The 14,128-nt window shown below is 32.3% G+C and overlaps 1 protein-coding gene across 1 annotated transcript; it reads left to right on the forward strand.

Moving 5' to 3' along the window:
• The first annotated feature begins 3,149 nt into the window (after positions 1–3,149).
• Positions 3,150–7,182, forward strand: LOC106385743 (protein SRG1-like). Its single transcript, XM_013825650.3, has 4 exons — positions 3,150–5,811; positions 6,031–6,278; positions 6,349–6,673; positions 6,752–7,182. The coding sequence occupies exons 1-4, from the start codon at positions 5,572–5,574 to the stop codon at positions 6,986–6,988; spliced, it is 1,050 nt and encodes a 349-aa protein (XP_013681104.2). The 5' UTR covers positions 3,150–5,571; the 3' UTR covers positions 6,989–7,182.
• Positions 7,183–14,128: the final 6,946 nt, after the last annotated feature.

Below are 14,128 nucleotides of genomic sequence, written 5' to 3' on the forward strand. Positions count from 1 at the left end.
TTGAAAGCATTATGAATTTTTATAAGTCTTTAGCACCTAACATAAAGTATAAGAGAGGGAGGACATGCGGTGACTTTAGTTGTTTAAATGTTACATGAAGATTCTGCCCTTTTTAATAATGAATTGTGTTTAATTACTTTGATCGAATAATTAAACTGAGTTCATAATACATAGATAATTCGAGATCGCCGAAATGTTGCTCCTAGATAGGTTTTCATGATGATCACCCTCTAAGTTTTATAGGTATTTTCTGCTCAAACTCATATATTAAAACTTTACTCTTATTCTATCTTTAAAGTTTTTAATGATTTTTATTGGGTTGTCAAATTAAACTTTACTCTTATTATATCTATATATTTTGGGGTGGGGGGGGGGGGGGTGTGGGGAGTTGAACTTTTCTGTGTACCATTTCAAGAGCTCAGACCATGAAAACATATTAAGCTAGGTAAAACCACATATTTTATGTTTCTTATATCCAGCACTGCATTTTAAATTATTAAAGAAGGAGTGTCATGTATGATTTTTTTCTTTTGGCTAGTTGCTAAAATTACTACACATCCTCCACATATCTAGTTTGAACAATTACACTTCAGAGAAATGAACTTTGAGAAAGAATAGTATACCATAAAATTAAGCGCAGAATATTATTCTACCAATTTGAGCTAAAGCCACAATATGTCTCATGGCTGCATATACAATTTTCCAACATAATTGAGCTATTTCTCAAGTAACCAAATTTGTTTAGATATCTTATGTTAGTGGCTAAGGCTAATACAATGTGTTGGTAAGTTTAATAATCCGTAAATCGATCTTAATAAAACCGAACCGAAGTACATATATAAAAACACCCTTAAAATTAACACTTATGTACACATTAAAGCCACTGAATTAATAAATAAACTTAGGGGATGTTAGTGAGAAATGGATTTGTAATGATTATTATACTTTTCAAGTTTCGTGTTATTGGTTTATTGATTTTTACATTCTCATTAAAATCGAGTGTTATTGGTACGCGCGGTTTGTATTATGTACATTTTGTTTGCTTTTATATTGTTGTATTTATTCATTTTTTTTTCTTAATTAGTTGATTTCAAGAGTTTTTTGTCTCAAATTTATTTGTTGAATCCTTAAAAAAAAATCATATTCTACATTTTATTTTACTTGAAAATAGTGTTTTTTAATTCATATGCGGATATTATGTACTATATTATTTTCGTTTATTTTTACTTATAAAAGATTTTATTGAATATTAAACAGATTAAAACAATAATAGAGAAAATAGCTCTCCATTGTTGTGTTAGTTTAAAACAATATTTTAGCTTCTTTCTTCATTTTGTTGTGTTAGTTTTTTTTTCTTGACTTTTATATATTTACTCTATTAAAATAGAGTCATTCTTTTTATCTACTGGCTGTCATTTAAATTAGGACTATTTCTAGAGTTTTACAAATAATAGACACCATATAGTTGATTGAACCACATTAATTAAATTAAACCAACACGATTAGTATGTTTAAATTAAATTAAAAAATGGTGGTTATCTATAATATAAGTCTTAGGCTTACTTTTGTTTTTAGGATAAATTATATGGTTTGATTTTTGGGCTTAGTATTAAGGAGAAAATTAAAAAAAAATTGAATAAACTTCCACCTTAATGAATCAAAAAATCAATTACTATTTTCAGGCCCAAAGGTTTTTAATATTTTTAACAAAACAAAATTATCCATTATTAATCACTTATTTAAATCATGTACTCTAAAATATGTTAATGTATTTTTAATTTTAAGTAACAATCACTCTGTTTTGATAATTTTCAAAGTTAACTTTAAATAATTTATTGTTTTTTCTTAAATAATTTACTGATTTAAAAAAAAACTTAAACGTAAAGCAAAACCAAAAACCAAATCTAAAAACTAAAAACCAAAATCTGAAAACTCGGATTATTTTTTTTATTTACAAAATAAACTATTGCAATTTTTTAAAACAAATTTGTCATTTTTTCAGTTTTAAATTATATATTCGATTATTTGAGATTTGCTTGTTGGTAATATCAGTTCAAACTAACTCAGCAGATCTAAAAACTAAAACCCAAAAGCAAAATTCGGAAATAAAAAATAGAAACTTAAAAACTAAAAACCAAAAAATCTAAATCTAAAACCAAATCTAAAAAAAAATTGAAACTAAAAACTAATGCAAAACAATCATCACCACAAATTTTGGAATTCTGATTTTGTACCAAAACATACTTTAAATGAAGACAAAAATTAATTATATAAATTTTTAATCAAAAAAAATTTTGCCCTTGAAAAGCGCAGATCAAGATCAAAATCTAGTTTTTAATTAATGCTTTACTAACTTTTCCTGTTTTTTATGGCCTCTAATTGTCTGAAGTTAGTGGGAACAGTTTTAAGATGGAAAGGTCATTATAATTGTTTATACTTTTTATTTTATTGTGTTTACGTGTTTCAAAGAAAGAAACGTATCAAAAATTTTATTTTTCTGCGTTCATATCATTTGGATGTACATAAAATTTGAGACTTCAAAAATTTCATCCTCCAATTTTTACGTGTTGGTGGTCTAAATTTATTTTATGTAATCATTGTTTTCCAATGAATTCAAAATGGTTAAAACTCATAATTTGTTGTGTATTTTTTAGGAAATTGTACGGCACACACCATAGGAAATATAATACCGAGCTGAGCCACTGAAAACATGATTTATAGTTGATGTGCACTCAAACCAAGCAATCTACAACAATATATTAAAAATTATCAGAAGTACCCATGAATATCATAATAAATTAGTAAAAAAAAAGCAACTCTTGTACCTTCGCATTCTCATGTTTGCATTCTCATGTTTGATGTAGGAGAATAGTTCAGCTATAGTGACTGCCACAGGCTTAGTCACAATCTCTGCATTAATCTCCCAAGCAATATCCGAGTTGGAACCCAACCTGAAAAAATGAGAAAGCCTTAATCATGTCAGTACTGGAGTTGGAAGAAAATATATCTCAAAACATAAATACATACCAGCTAAGATAATCTCTTGTTGGTTGGACATCAGTGTCCATAAAAACCCGTGAAGATGACATAGTAGTCAGAGCAAGGGTTCCTGATGTTTACACATGAATGTATCAGTAATCAGATTCAGAAACCGATAACAAACTCTATATATCACAAAATGATAAAATTAAAGCTGGATATGCTAACCTCCAATCCGTTTTGGATTCAATGTGGTGACTAAAATAGCACTTGGAGTCCTCCCATATGACTTGTACTTCAGGCAGAAATCTGCTGCAGCTTTGTCCCATATGTATAGTTTCATCAATGGTCCGCTATAATATTTAAACTCAAATGTTAAGATAAACACACATACAAAATGTCGATATTAATGGGCAAACTTACCCACGTGTCTGCACATGAACCCTCAGATGCCGCTTCTTTGCTATATCAACTCCGTTAAGGATGGGACAGTCCGTCAGAGGCTGCTCATTGACCAACTTCATGTGTCCAAGATAATCTGAAATAGTAAGAGTTGAGTTTGGTAATTATCGAACTTATACTCTTAAAAAAGTAACAAATGTATGTCTATATAGGTTAAGTTCGGTGAATATCCAAGTTATACAATAATAATAACATCAAAACGTATGTATACTATACTAAAACTTAACCCACAGATTCATGACTAAATAAATTCAGCAGTTGTTCACAGACTGAAGACTTAACCTCAAGATTTAAGAGTAAACCCCAACTGTAGCTCAATTGACTCCTACTTGCGAACGACAATTAGATAGAGGACTTACCATAAAGGTCAACCTTGAGGTCACAATTAGCTTCAAACTCCTCGTGGCTACGGAACCTGAACCAGTCTTCCTGAAAAGGAACCGGACTGTCCTAAAGAACCGAGAGGACAAAGTTCAAAGCTAACGAAATGGTGACACTATGATCAGCGACACTGGACTGATCTTTGCTTCTGGACCCGTAAAACTTGTTCAGTAAATAAACAGAACCTGCTTTCAAGTGAGGCATATACGTCTCAACCGTCCTGCTAAGATAAAACCTTGAATAACCGTTTCCTGACAACCAAACAAAATAGAAGATTAAAAGTGTTACTATGACAACCATTATCATGAGATGGAACAACTTGATGCATTCGTTGATTTAATAAAAAGTAATAAAATTTCGAATGGAATCAGTTGCTCAGACCATCATATGAAAGGCTTAAAACGAAACTAAGATCAGATAAAAAACCACATCCTGGCCATTAGCTAGAGTAGAACGATGAGAACGTGCTTATCTACAAAACAGAGAGATCGATGAACCTGTGCTATCTACAAAACAGAAAGCTCTCTATAAAAAAAAACTGCTTGCGAGCTGTAGCTTCTATTGTGGCTTGAAGATATACGTTCACTCCAGGAACGAACAAACTTCAGGAATTTACCAAATCAGTTGCCAAAGGTTCGTCAGCGAAATAAGTGAACAGAATTTCCATGGAATTCCCAAGTTCTTTTCAATGATCCAACAAACCTGAGAAAGAATGGATTAATAGAAACTATATGTCACTAAACAACTCAGTTGGCATTATACTTTAGATAAATCAAACCAAAGTTAATAAGATCAAGCATCCAAGTATTCATATGAGGTTGAAATATAAAAGAAAGTACTGTTATTTTTATGTAGGAGTATGATAAATAGAAATCACTCTATAGAAGTACATCATGCCGAGATGGATTGCAATATGATTCATATATTTCATAGCTCTCTTATCATTACGTAAATGTTACTATATATCAACCGATCAATAGAAGACGGACCTGCTCGTCAATGAGGAGCATCTCCACGCCAGTGAGTGTCTTCGTGTTTGGGTTTCGAGCCTCCCAAAAATGTATCAGACGAAACCGTAACTCCTCTTGATGTGGGCGCATTGTGACATCTCTGAAGAACATCACATCGTCACCGTGCGCGGAGGAAGATTGCGATCTCGGAATGGCAGAGGAAACAGCGGTTTTGCCGTTTGGTTTGATTGCAATCTCGGAAGCTGCAACGGACTTCCCGGTAGGTGTCTTCGAAATCGCGGAGGAGGAAAGGATCTTCCGTTTTGGCTTCCGATCGCTGGATACTGGAGATTTGCCGGTGGATTCCATTGCCGTAGATTCTTGAGAGGATATTATCGATTTTAATCGGAGAAAAATATGAGAAAAGTGTTTTATAGAGAGATTGATAGAGGGGAAGACGAAAGGGAACCTTTGAATGAGCTATGATTACACGAAGGTTTGATTAGAGAAGATAGTGGAGAGGTGGTTCGTCTGATCTACGAAACGGTTTTGGGGAGATGAGGAATGGAAGATGAGAAGTAGGGTTCGGCGATTATGTTCAACATGCCTAAATGATGAGTTTATGTTTGACATGCCAAAATATTAAACAGACCGAATTAAAAATTGAAGCCCACAACCACAATAATCCGTATCTGACGTGGACAATTAATAGAACATGAGTGGATGAATATAATTGTCTGACGTGGACAGGCTAAGAGGAGCTCATATCACCCTTTTAGTATTGTATTGATTAGTTCAAATGATGGAGGAGAAGCCAAAGTTCAAGACTGTCCAAGAGGTGGTTGCAGCCAACGAAGGACTACCAGAAAGATATCTTCAACCACTCACCGACGACCGTGAAGATCAACCTCTTAATGGTCCAGTGCCGGAGATGGATATTCCATCCATTGATCTAAGTCTTCTACTCTCTTCTTCTGAAAATGGTCGGCAAGAGTTGAGTAAACTTCACTCGGCACTCTCTAAATGGGGAGTTGTTCAGGTCTGACTATATTAATTAATGAATCCAATCTCTTAGCATGTGCAAGTGAAACATTCAACATGACTCTATTTGGTAAAATAAAATTACCTTCAGATAAAAATTTAGATACACATGTTTAAAAGAGCTTATATATAATTTTAAGAACCAAAATTTACTACATTATATATAGATTAATTAAAAAAAACTATGAATATAGAGCATGACACTTTATTGACGCAGGTTATGAATCATGGAATCACAGAAGCGTTTCTCGACAAGATCTACAAGCTAACGAAGCAGTTCTTTGCGCTTCCGACAGAAGAGAAGCAGAAGTACGCAAGAGATATTGGTAATGTCCAAGGATATGGAAGCGACATGATTCTTTCAGACGACCAAATTCTCGACTGGATCGACCGTTTGTTTCTCACTACTTACCCTAAAGATCAGCAACACCTTAAATTCTGGCCTGAAGTCCCAACCGAATTCAGGTAAACTCCATACCTTTCAGTTTCCACGTGGTTCATTTGACTTTGTTGATCTTGACAAAAGTTTCTTCAGGGAAACTTTGCATGAATACACAATGAAGCAACACGCAGTGATTGAGCAGTTCTTTAAGGGCATGGCTAGATCGTTGGACTTGGAAGATAATGTCTTTCTAGAGATGCATGGAGACAATGCTAGGATGGATACAAGGTTCAACATGTATCCTCCATGTCCAAGGCCGGACATGGTTATTGGGGCTAAACCGCACGGTGATGGCTCAGCTACTCTTCTCTTACCGGACAAAGATGTGGAAGGGCTTCAGTTCTTGAAAGATGGGAAATGGTATAAAGCTCCAATAGCCCCTGACACAATTCTGATCAATGTAGGAGATCTTATGGAGGTAATAATAAACTAATCATGAAGATATGCATATGAATTGTTGGAAAATTGGCATATATAATCTCTCGTTGGTATTTAGATAATGAGCAATGGAATCTACAAGAGCCCGGTTCATAGAGTGGTGACTAATAGAGAAAAAGAAAGGATATCTGTGGCAACGTTTTGCGTTCCGAGTCCAGACAAAGAGATTCAGCCTGTGGAAGGGCTTGTGTCTGATGCAAGACCAAGATTGTATAAAACAGTTAAGAAGTACGTGGAGCTCTACTTCGATTCTTATCAACAAGGTTTAAAGCCTATTGAAGCTGCACTAATCTGAAAGAAAATTCAAGTCTCTTCTGTAATTTCTCTTACTTTAAAAACAAAATATAAAAATAATACGTTGCTTTATCTGTTGGCATGTGATGCTGCATTGTATTAGATTGCATTTCTGCGAGACAATAAAGATGTTGTTGCACTATTTTATTATAATTTTTTTTCCCTTCAAAAACTACAAGAATAAAATATATTTTGTTTATATTTTATAATTGTTTCTTTTAATAAATATCTTTTTATTATATATGTTATTTGAAAATAATATTTTTAGTTTATTAAGTGTATCTTTATAATTAACTGTCCTTAGAATTAACTTAAACTAGGTGGCCGGTCCGCACCCTGTGCGGACATAAACATATTCAAATTATTAACTAAGTAGTACATAGTTTTATAAGTAACGAATTTTATATCATAATACCACCGCCCTTGGAAGAAAGCATCAGGTACAAAAAAATATTGGTACTCAATATTTTACATGGACGAGATGGAACAAAGTAACTTCAGTATCAAGAGGTATTTATTGTGTGTACGTATAATTGCAACGTTCCAAAATAATTTATATGTTTAAGAAAATATTTTATTTTCAAAATCTGGAATAAATAGTGTATAGTTTCAGAGGTAACATATTTTATATTATCACTACATTCCCATTGAAACCCTCTTTTACCATTTCAGAATGTAATTAAGGACATAAAGAATTCAAAATATGGAATAAAAAGTTCAAAATATGTAATAAATATGGAATAAATAATGTTAGAAATGGGTTGAGCAGAGAGAAGATACGAATTGCAGTCGGTGATTTTCGAATCAGACTCTGTCAGCTTATCAAAACTATTAACTCGGCGATTAAATATCCAGCTCTCTATGGAGTGACTGCGGATATTGTATCGCATATGCGGATATTTTATCGCATATGCGGATATTAATATTATGATTAGTTTAATTTTACATGGTTAGTTAATTTTTACATACAATGACATGTATATGCATAATATATATTATGTGTATAATAATCACATAGTTATGATTCATTATTTGTGGTTGAAAACTATAAATCTTCTTAACATTATTTAATTCAAGATATAATGCAATCTACTTTGCTGTTAGTTTTTATTTTTTATTGTAAAATATACAAATTACATTCATTAATTTTTAAACTCTAAACTCTTGGTAAACCTTAAACCCTTGAGTATACTCTAACCTTTTGGCTTTACCGGATAAATCATAAACAATAAACTCAAAACTTTTGGATATACCGTAAACACTAATCTCTCTCTCTCTCTCCCTCTCTCTCTCTCTCTCTCTCTCTCTCCTCTCTCTCTCTCTCCCACTCTCTCTCCCCTCTCCTCCTCCCTCCTCCCTCCCTCCCTCTCCCTCCCTCTCTCTCTCCGTCCCTCCCTCTCCCTCCCTCTCTCTCCCTCCCTCTCTCTCTCACCTATTAATAGTGAGAAAAATGTCTTTATTATTGATTTACAACATTACAATATCGCGAATTCCACAAAAGTAAAACAAAAAAAATTAATTAATAGAAAATCTAACAAAAACCACATCTTAACCAATAGAAGAGTATATTATTGATAACATGTTTCAAAACTTAAACAATGTAAATGAGCTTCCGTTCAAACGCATGATTGATTCAATCTCCGCCAAAGATAAACTCTTAATTTGATCTTCTGATAAACTCAAGCCTGAAAGAACATGTAAAAATTAATTTGATCTACTGACGTTTTCTTTTGATAAAAACATGATAAGCTAAGAAGTAAAATATTCTTTAATAAATTCTCAATAAATCTTATACTTATAAGGTAATATTATTTTTGGAATATCTTGTTAATAAAGCTAAATGAGAACATCTCGTGAATAGATTGCACCAGAATTTTGGTTGACAAGTCTCACCATAAATATTAAGTTTTAAATGCATGATTTTAGGAGAGAAAATATCTTGTCAATTAATTTCGTTTCTCTGACATCTAAAATATTTAGTGAGTATTTAATGAATTAAACAGAGAAATGATCTCAAAAAGATGTTATTTGAATCAAGAAAACACAAAAGATAAGTAAAATGCTAGACTTTACTAAAATATTTAGCTTTCACAATAAGCTATGTAATAGAATGTTCTCAAATTAATTTTAAAAATGTATCTACCTATAAGTTAGGATTATTTATGGAATATATTGTTACTAAAATTACATTTTAAATATAAAAAAGAGAATATCTCGGGAGTAGTTTACACTAATGATTTAATTAACAAATCTTGTCCTTAAAAGTTTAAATATTAAAGCATGAGATTAGGAAATAAGATATTATTTCAGTAGAGAAAATACCATCCTACTATAGATATTTTTAAAATATAATTGATTATCCAATTTTGATGTACAGTAGAGAAAATATCATTCTAAGTGCACATCTTTTGCAGGATCGGAATGGTGAACTCTTAGAGGTCTGAAATATGACCACTTCTCTCAAATCATCTCTGAAAAAATATAAAGCAAAATCACAATCAGCAAACCAAAAAACAAATATGTGTATATATAAGCTTATAATTCTAAACAATAATATAAATCTACAAATCAAAAAAAGAAAAATTTTCGCAGCACAAAAAGATGCTATTGAAATGATTTAGCTGAGAAATGTTATCAAATTGAGTAAAATTTTTTTACCAGATTGAGGAACAAAGATGTTATCGAAATGATATATCAAAGAGGTGTACAATCAAATCATATATAGCTTCAGTGGAGAAATCGTCATAATAGGGTATCTGCATATAAACCAAAAGAAAAATCAGCTCTCATGAAATATAAAAGCTTAATGTTCTAAAATAAGAAGAAAAAAAAGTTCAAAACATTATTAACATTAAAAGTTCAGAATACAAAGTTCAATTATTTCGTTTCTTCTACTGTGAATGTCTTATTTATAGTAAATTGGTAGATGTTTCTCATTGATTTAGCTTGCATGATAAGCTAAGAAGTAGAATATTATTTAATAAATTCTCAATAAATCTTATACTTATAAGGTAATATTATTTTTGGAATATCTTGTTAATAAAGCTAAAAGAGAACATCTCGTGAATAGATTGCACCAGAATTTTGGTTGACAAGTCTCACCATAAATATTAAGTTTTAAATGCATGATTTTAGGAGAGAAAATATCTTGTCAATTAATTTCGTTTCTCTAACATCTAAAATATTTAGTGAGTATTTAATGAATTAAATAGAGAAATGATCGCAAAAAGATGTTCTTTGAATCGAGAAAACACAAAAGTTAAGTATTAAAGTGATTTCATTTTTAGTAGTGTCGATGATTAAAATAAATCGAAAAAGAAATTCTAAAAAATCAATCAACAAAATCAAGAGAATTCTTTCCATTTGTAATAAGGAAACTAATTATTACATGTATTAACTAATATTGTTGCGCAAGTAATGTTAATAGAGGGATTAAATTATTTTTTCCTTTTCAATCAGTATTCAATGTTACTTTCCTTTTATAGGGGATCGATGAATTAAAATAAATTATTTGATTTGATAAAATGACTTTATATTCTAATATATCTATAGACTACATAAAATAATAAATCAAAATATTTACTTGAATTGATAAAATGACTTTATATACCATACTTTCGACAATTAGTTACCATAAATAGTTATTAATAATATTATGTAAGTCATTTGGAATCCAAAATATTTATTTGAATTAATAAAATAGATTTATATACCATACTTTCGACAATTAGTTATCATAAATAGTTATTAATAATATTATGTAAGTCATTTGGAAAGTGATGTTAATTGGTCATTAAATTATGTTTTCCCTTGCAATTAGTATTCAATGGTACTTTCCTATTATAGTGGGATCGATGAATTAAATGATATATCGAAATTACAAAATAAGGTAAGTATTTAGAGGGCTTTCCTTTTTAGTAGTGTCGATGGAAAAAATAAATCAAAAAGAAATTCTAAAAAATATTTAACAATAAACAAATATTCAATATAAATTAAATTTAATTTTATTAATAATTTATAACATTCTGTAAATTATTTTAAAATTATGATAAATTTATTCTTTAAACAACGATAAATAATTTAAAAATAATATTAATAAACATGTTTGAATTTTTTAATATTTAAAATAATTATTATATAATTATATTCGAATAAAATTCATCAATTAGAGTATAAAACAATTATAATTATCTTATATAAAATTTCGTTCATTATATTTTATAGTTTATAAATATTAAAAGTAATAAATAAAACATTATTAATCTTTCTATAATTTCGAGAATCAGTTTCCATAAATTGTTATTCTGTAGATTATATGGCAAGTGATGTTAAATGATTTTAGACTTACCTTAAATTTTAAATCAAAATTAAATAAATAAAAATTAAAAATCATCGACCAATCAAATTATAACAATTTTCTTGAAACTTCACCTATGAACGACACGTCACCAGAAATCACTAAAGTGACTTCTCTTTTAATATATAGGGGGATGTAAAAAATTATTTTTTCAAATAATAATATAGAGACTGCTCTTTTGATATTTAGAATTCTCCGTTAGATGATGTATTTGTTTCAGAAAACGAGAGCTGCTACCAAATGTCTTTGAAGTAACTTCAGAAGGATGATGCTTTTGTCAAATGTCGGTTCAAGTTTTCATAAGACTACAATGAAAATGACAATGAGGTTTTGCACCATTGCGTGTGTTTTAGTCTTCTTTACACATGATCTTAAAGTTGACTGACTTTTCTTACCTTCAAAAGTCCACAATTTTTTTTTTTTTGCTAACATTTGGTGCATTATATTAAAAGGTGGCAAGAGTTTATTACAAACACTCTAGTGCTTTCACATTAGTAAAACCCAAAAATAAAACCCCATGACAAGAATCAAATGAGTAACGTGATGACATGGACGGATCAACGCCCAGGAGAGCAAAGGTAAAGTGATGGGAGACTGAAGATGGCCAATTGGACTTGAAGCACGTAGTGAAATATTGAGAAAGTGTATGGATGGCCCAACGAGACCCGTTTTCTCTTTACGAGAAATTGAAGAGGTGTAGTAGGTGAGCACGGAGCTTGACTGAACAACGATAGTCCCTTTCAAACTGAAGCAAACCACAGTTGCATGGTGGTGCTGGAGAAGTCGCCGTTGATATCCCTGAAAGAAGAGATCATGTTTTTGATCACCGCTTTAATTGATGAAAGAATGGCAGAGGAGGAGCGATAAACTTTTCGGTGGAGCTTGTTGTTGCGTTCTCTCCAAAGCTCATAGATTGAAGCCTGCCAAGCCAGAGTTATCAGAAACCGCAGGTGGCGATCCCCATTCAGATTTATCAAAGCTTCAAGAGTATCATTCCAAGAGTTTGACTGTAAGAGAAGATTGAGATTTCTAGCAAGTGTGCCCCAAACTGAGAAGGAGTAATCACAGCAGAAGAAGAGATGATCCCTTGACTCCGGTTCACGATTACAAAGTAGGCAAGTAGGATCAGATTGAAGGCCCCAGCTTATCAAACGATTTCTAGTTGGACAACGATCAAGAATAAAAAGCCAGGTTAGAGTTTTGAATTTAAGAATACCCTTTTTTTGCCAGACTAAGTCCACAAGTTGATGACAAAAAAAAATCCACAAATTATTGGAAACACGTTTAATTGTTGCTTCTCTGTGTTGGTTCAAGAAGAAGAACAACGCCAGTGGGGGTAACCCATCTGATTCTTCTACTTTGGGGATGTTCTTTGAGAAGATAAGCTTTGAAGAGCTTCGTGATGCAACTAGTGGCTTCTCTTCAAGCAAACTGATTGGTTCAGGCAACTTTGGTGATGTCTTCAAAGGATTTCTTCGCAGTGATCATAAACTCGTTGCTGTTAAAGTTCTGAACCTCCTGAAGCCTGGAGCGACGAAAAGTTTTATGGCTGAATGTGAAACCTTCAAAGGTATAAGGCACCGTAACCTTGTGAAACTGATAACGGTTTGTGCAAGCCTAGATTCCAAGGGAAATGAATTCAGAGCTCTGGTCTATGAGTTTATGCCAAAAGGAAGCCTGGATATGTGGATGCAGCCAGAAGATCTGGAAAGTGCAAACGATCACTCTAGAATTTTAACACCTCCAGAAAAACTCAACATAGCAATAGATGTTGCATCCGCCTTGGAGTAAGTGCATGTTGAGTGTCATGACCCTGTAGCTCACTGTGATCTTAAGCCAAGCAACATTCTTCTGGACGATGATCTTACTGCTCATGTTGGTGACTTTGGTTTGGCTCGGTTTCTCTATAAATACGACCGAGAAACCTTCCTAAACAATTTTAGTTCTGCCGGTGTCAGAGGCACCATTGGCTACGCTGCACCAGGTAAATAACACATCTATATGAAAAAAGTAGTGTATAGCTGCCAATGATCCAATCTTATTGTTTTTGAAATTATGTACAGAATATGGTATGGGAGGCCAACCATCAATACAAGGAGATGTGTACAGCTTTGGAGTTCTAGTTTTGGAGATGTTCATTGGAAAGAAACCGACAGACGTAACATTTGCAGGAGACTATAACCTCCACAGCTACGCGAAGTCGTTACTGTCGGGAGATGAGGAGGGTGGAGGCAGCAATGCCATTGATGAGTGGTTGAGACTGGTTTTGCAGGTGGGAATAAGGTGTTCTGAAGAGTATCCAAGTGATAGGGTGAGAATAACTGAAGCACTACGAGAATTAACCTCAATCAGAACTAAGTTCTTTAATTCCAAGACGACTATTACAGAGCCAAGTCATCGGGATGCTGTGCAAAGTTCTCCTCAGGAATGGATGTTAAATGCGGACATACATACAATCCAGACCCCAATATAATGTCATCACAATCTCCTTCTCAACTACTTATGGGGACACAGTGAATGTGTCTCTGCTTCAGCTTCATCACAAACAGAGCAATGTTGGGAGGATTTACTGTATTGAAATAGTACTATAACCATTTCAAAACAGAATAATGTAATTATAACATTCTTTTGTTACAGAATACTACGTTTTAGTCTTATGATTCTCTACCTTCCGTTGCTCAACTACGGTTTTTAAAAGACAATTTAAAACAATCAAAACCTTTCTTCATTGTTTTATGTAGAATCAGAGGCAATAAGGAAATCGCAAAAAAATCACATGTGAAA

The sequence above is a fragment of the Brassica napus genome, chromosome C3 (genome assembly GCF_020379485.1).
Source record: "Brassica napus cultivar Da-Ae chromosome C3, Da-Ae, whole genome shotgun sequence".
NCBI lineage: Eukaryota > Viridiplantae > Streptophyta > Magnoliopsida > Brassicales > Brassicaceae > Brassica > Brassica napus.

Coding starts and splice junctions, on each gene's coding strand:
- LOC106385743 (XM_013825650.3), top strand. CDS start 5,572: ATGATGGAGGAGAAGCCAAAGTTCAAGACTGTCCAAGAGGTGGTTGCA. Junction 5,812..6,030: donor CTAAATGGGGAGTTGTTCAG/GTCTGACTATAT, acceptor TTATTGACGCAG/GTTATGAATCATGGAATCAC. Junction 6,674..6,751: donor ATGTAGGAGATCTTATGGAG/GTAATAATAAAC, acceptor GTTGGTATTTAG/ATAATGAGCAATGGAATCTA.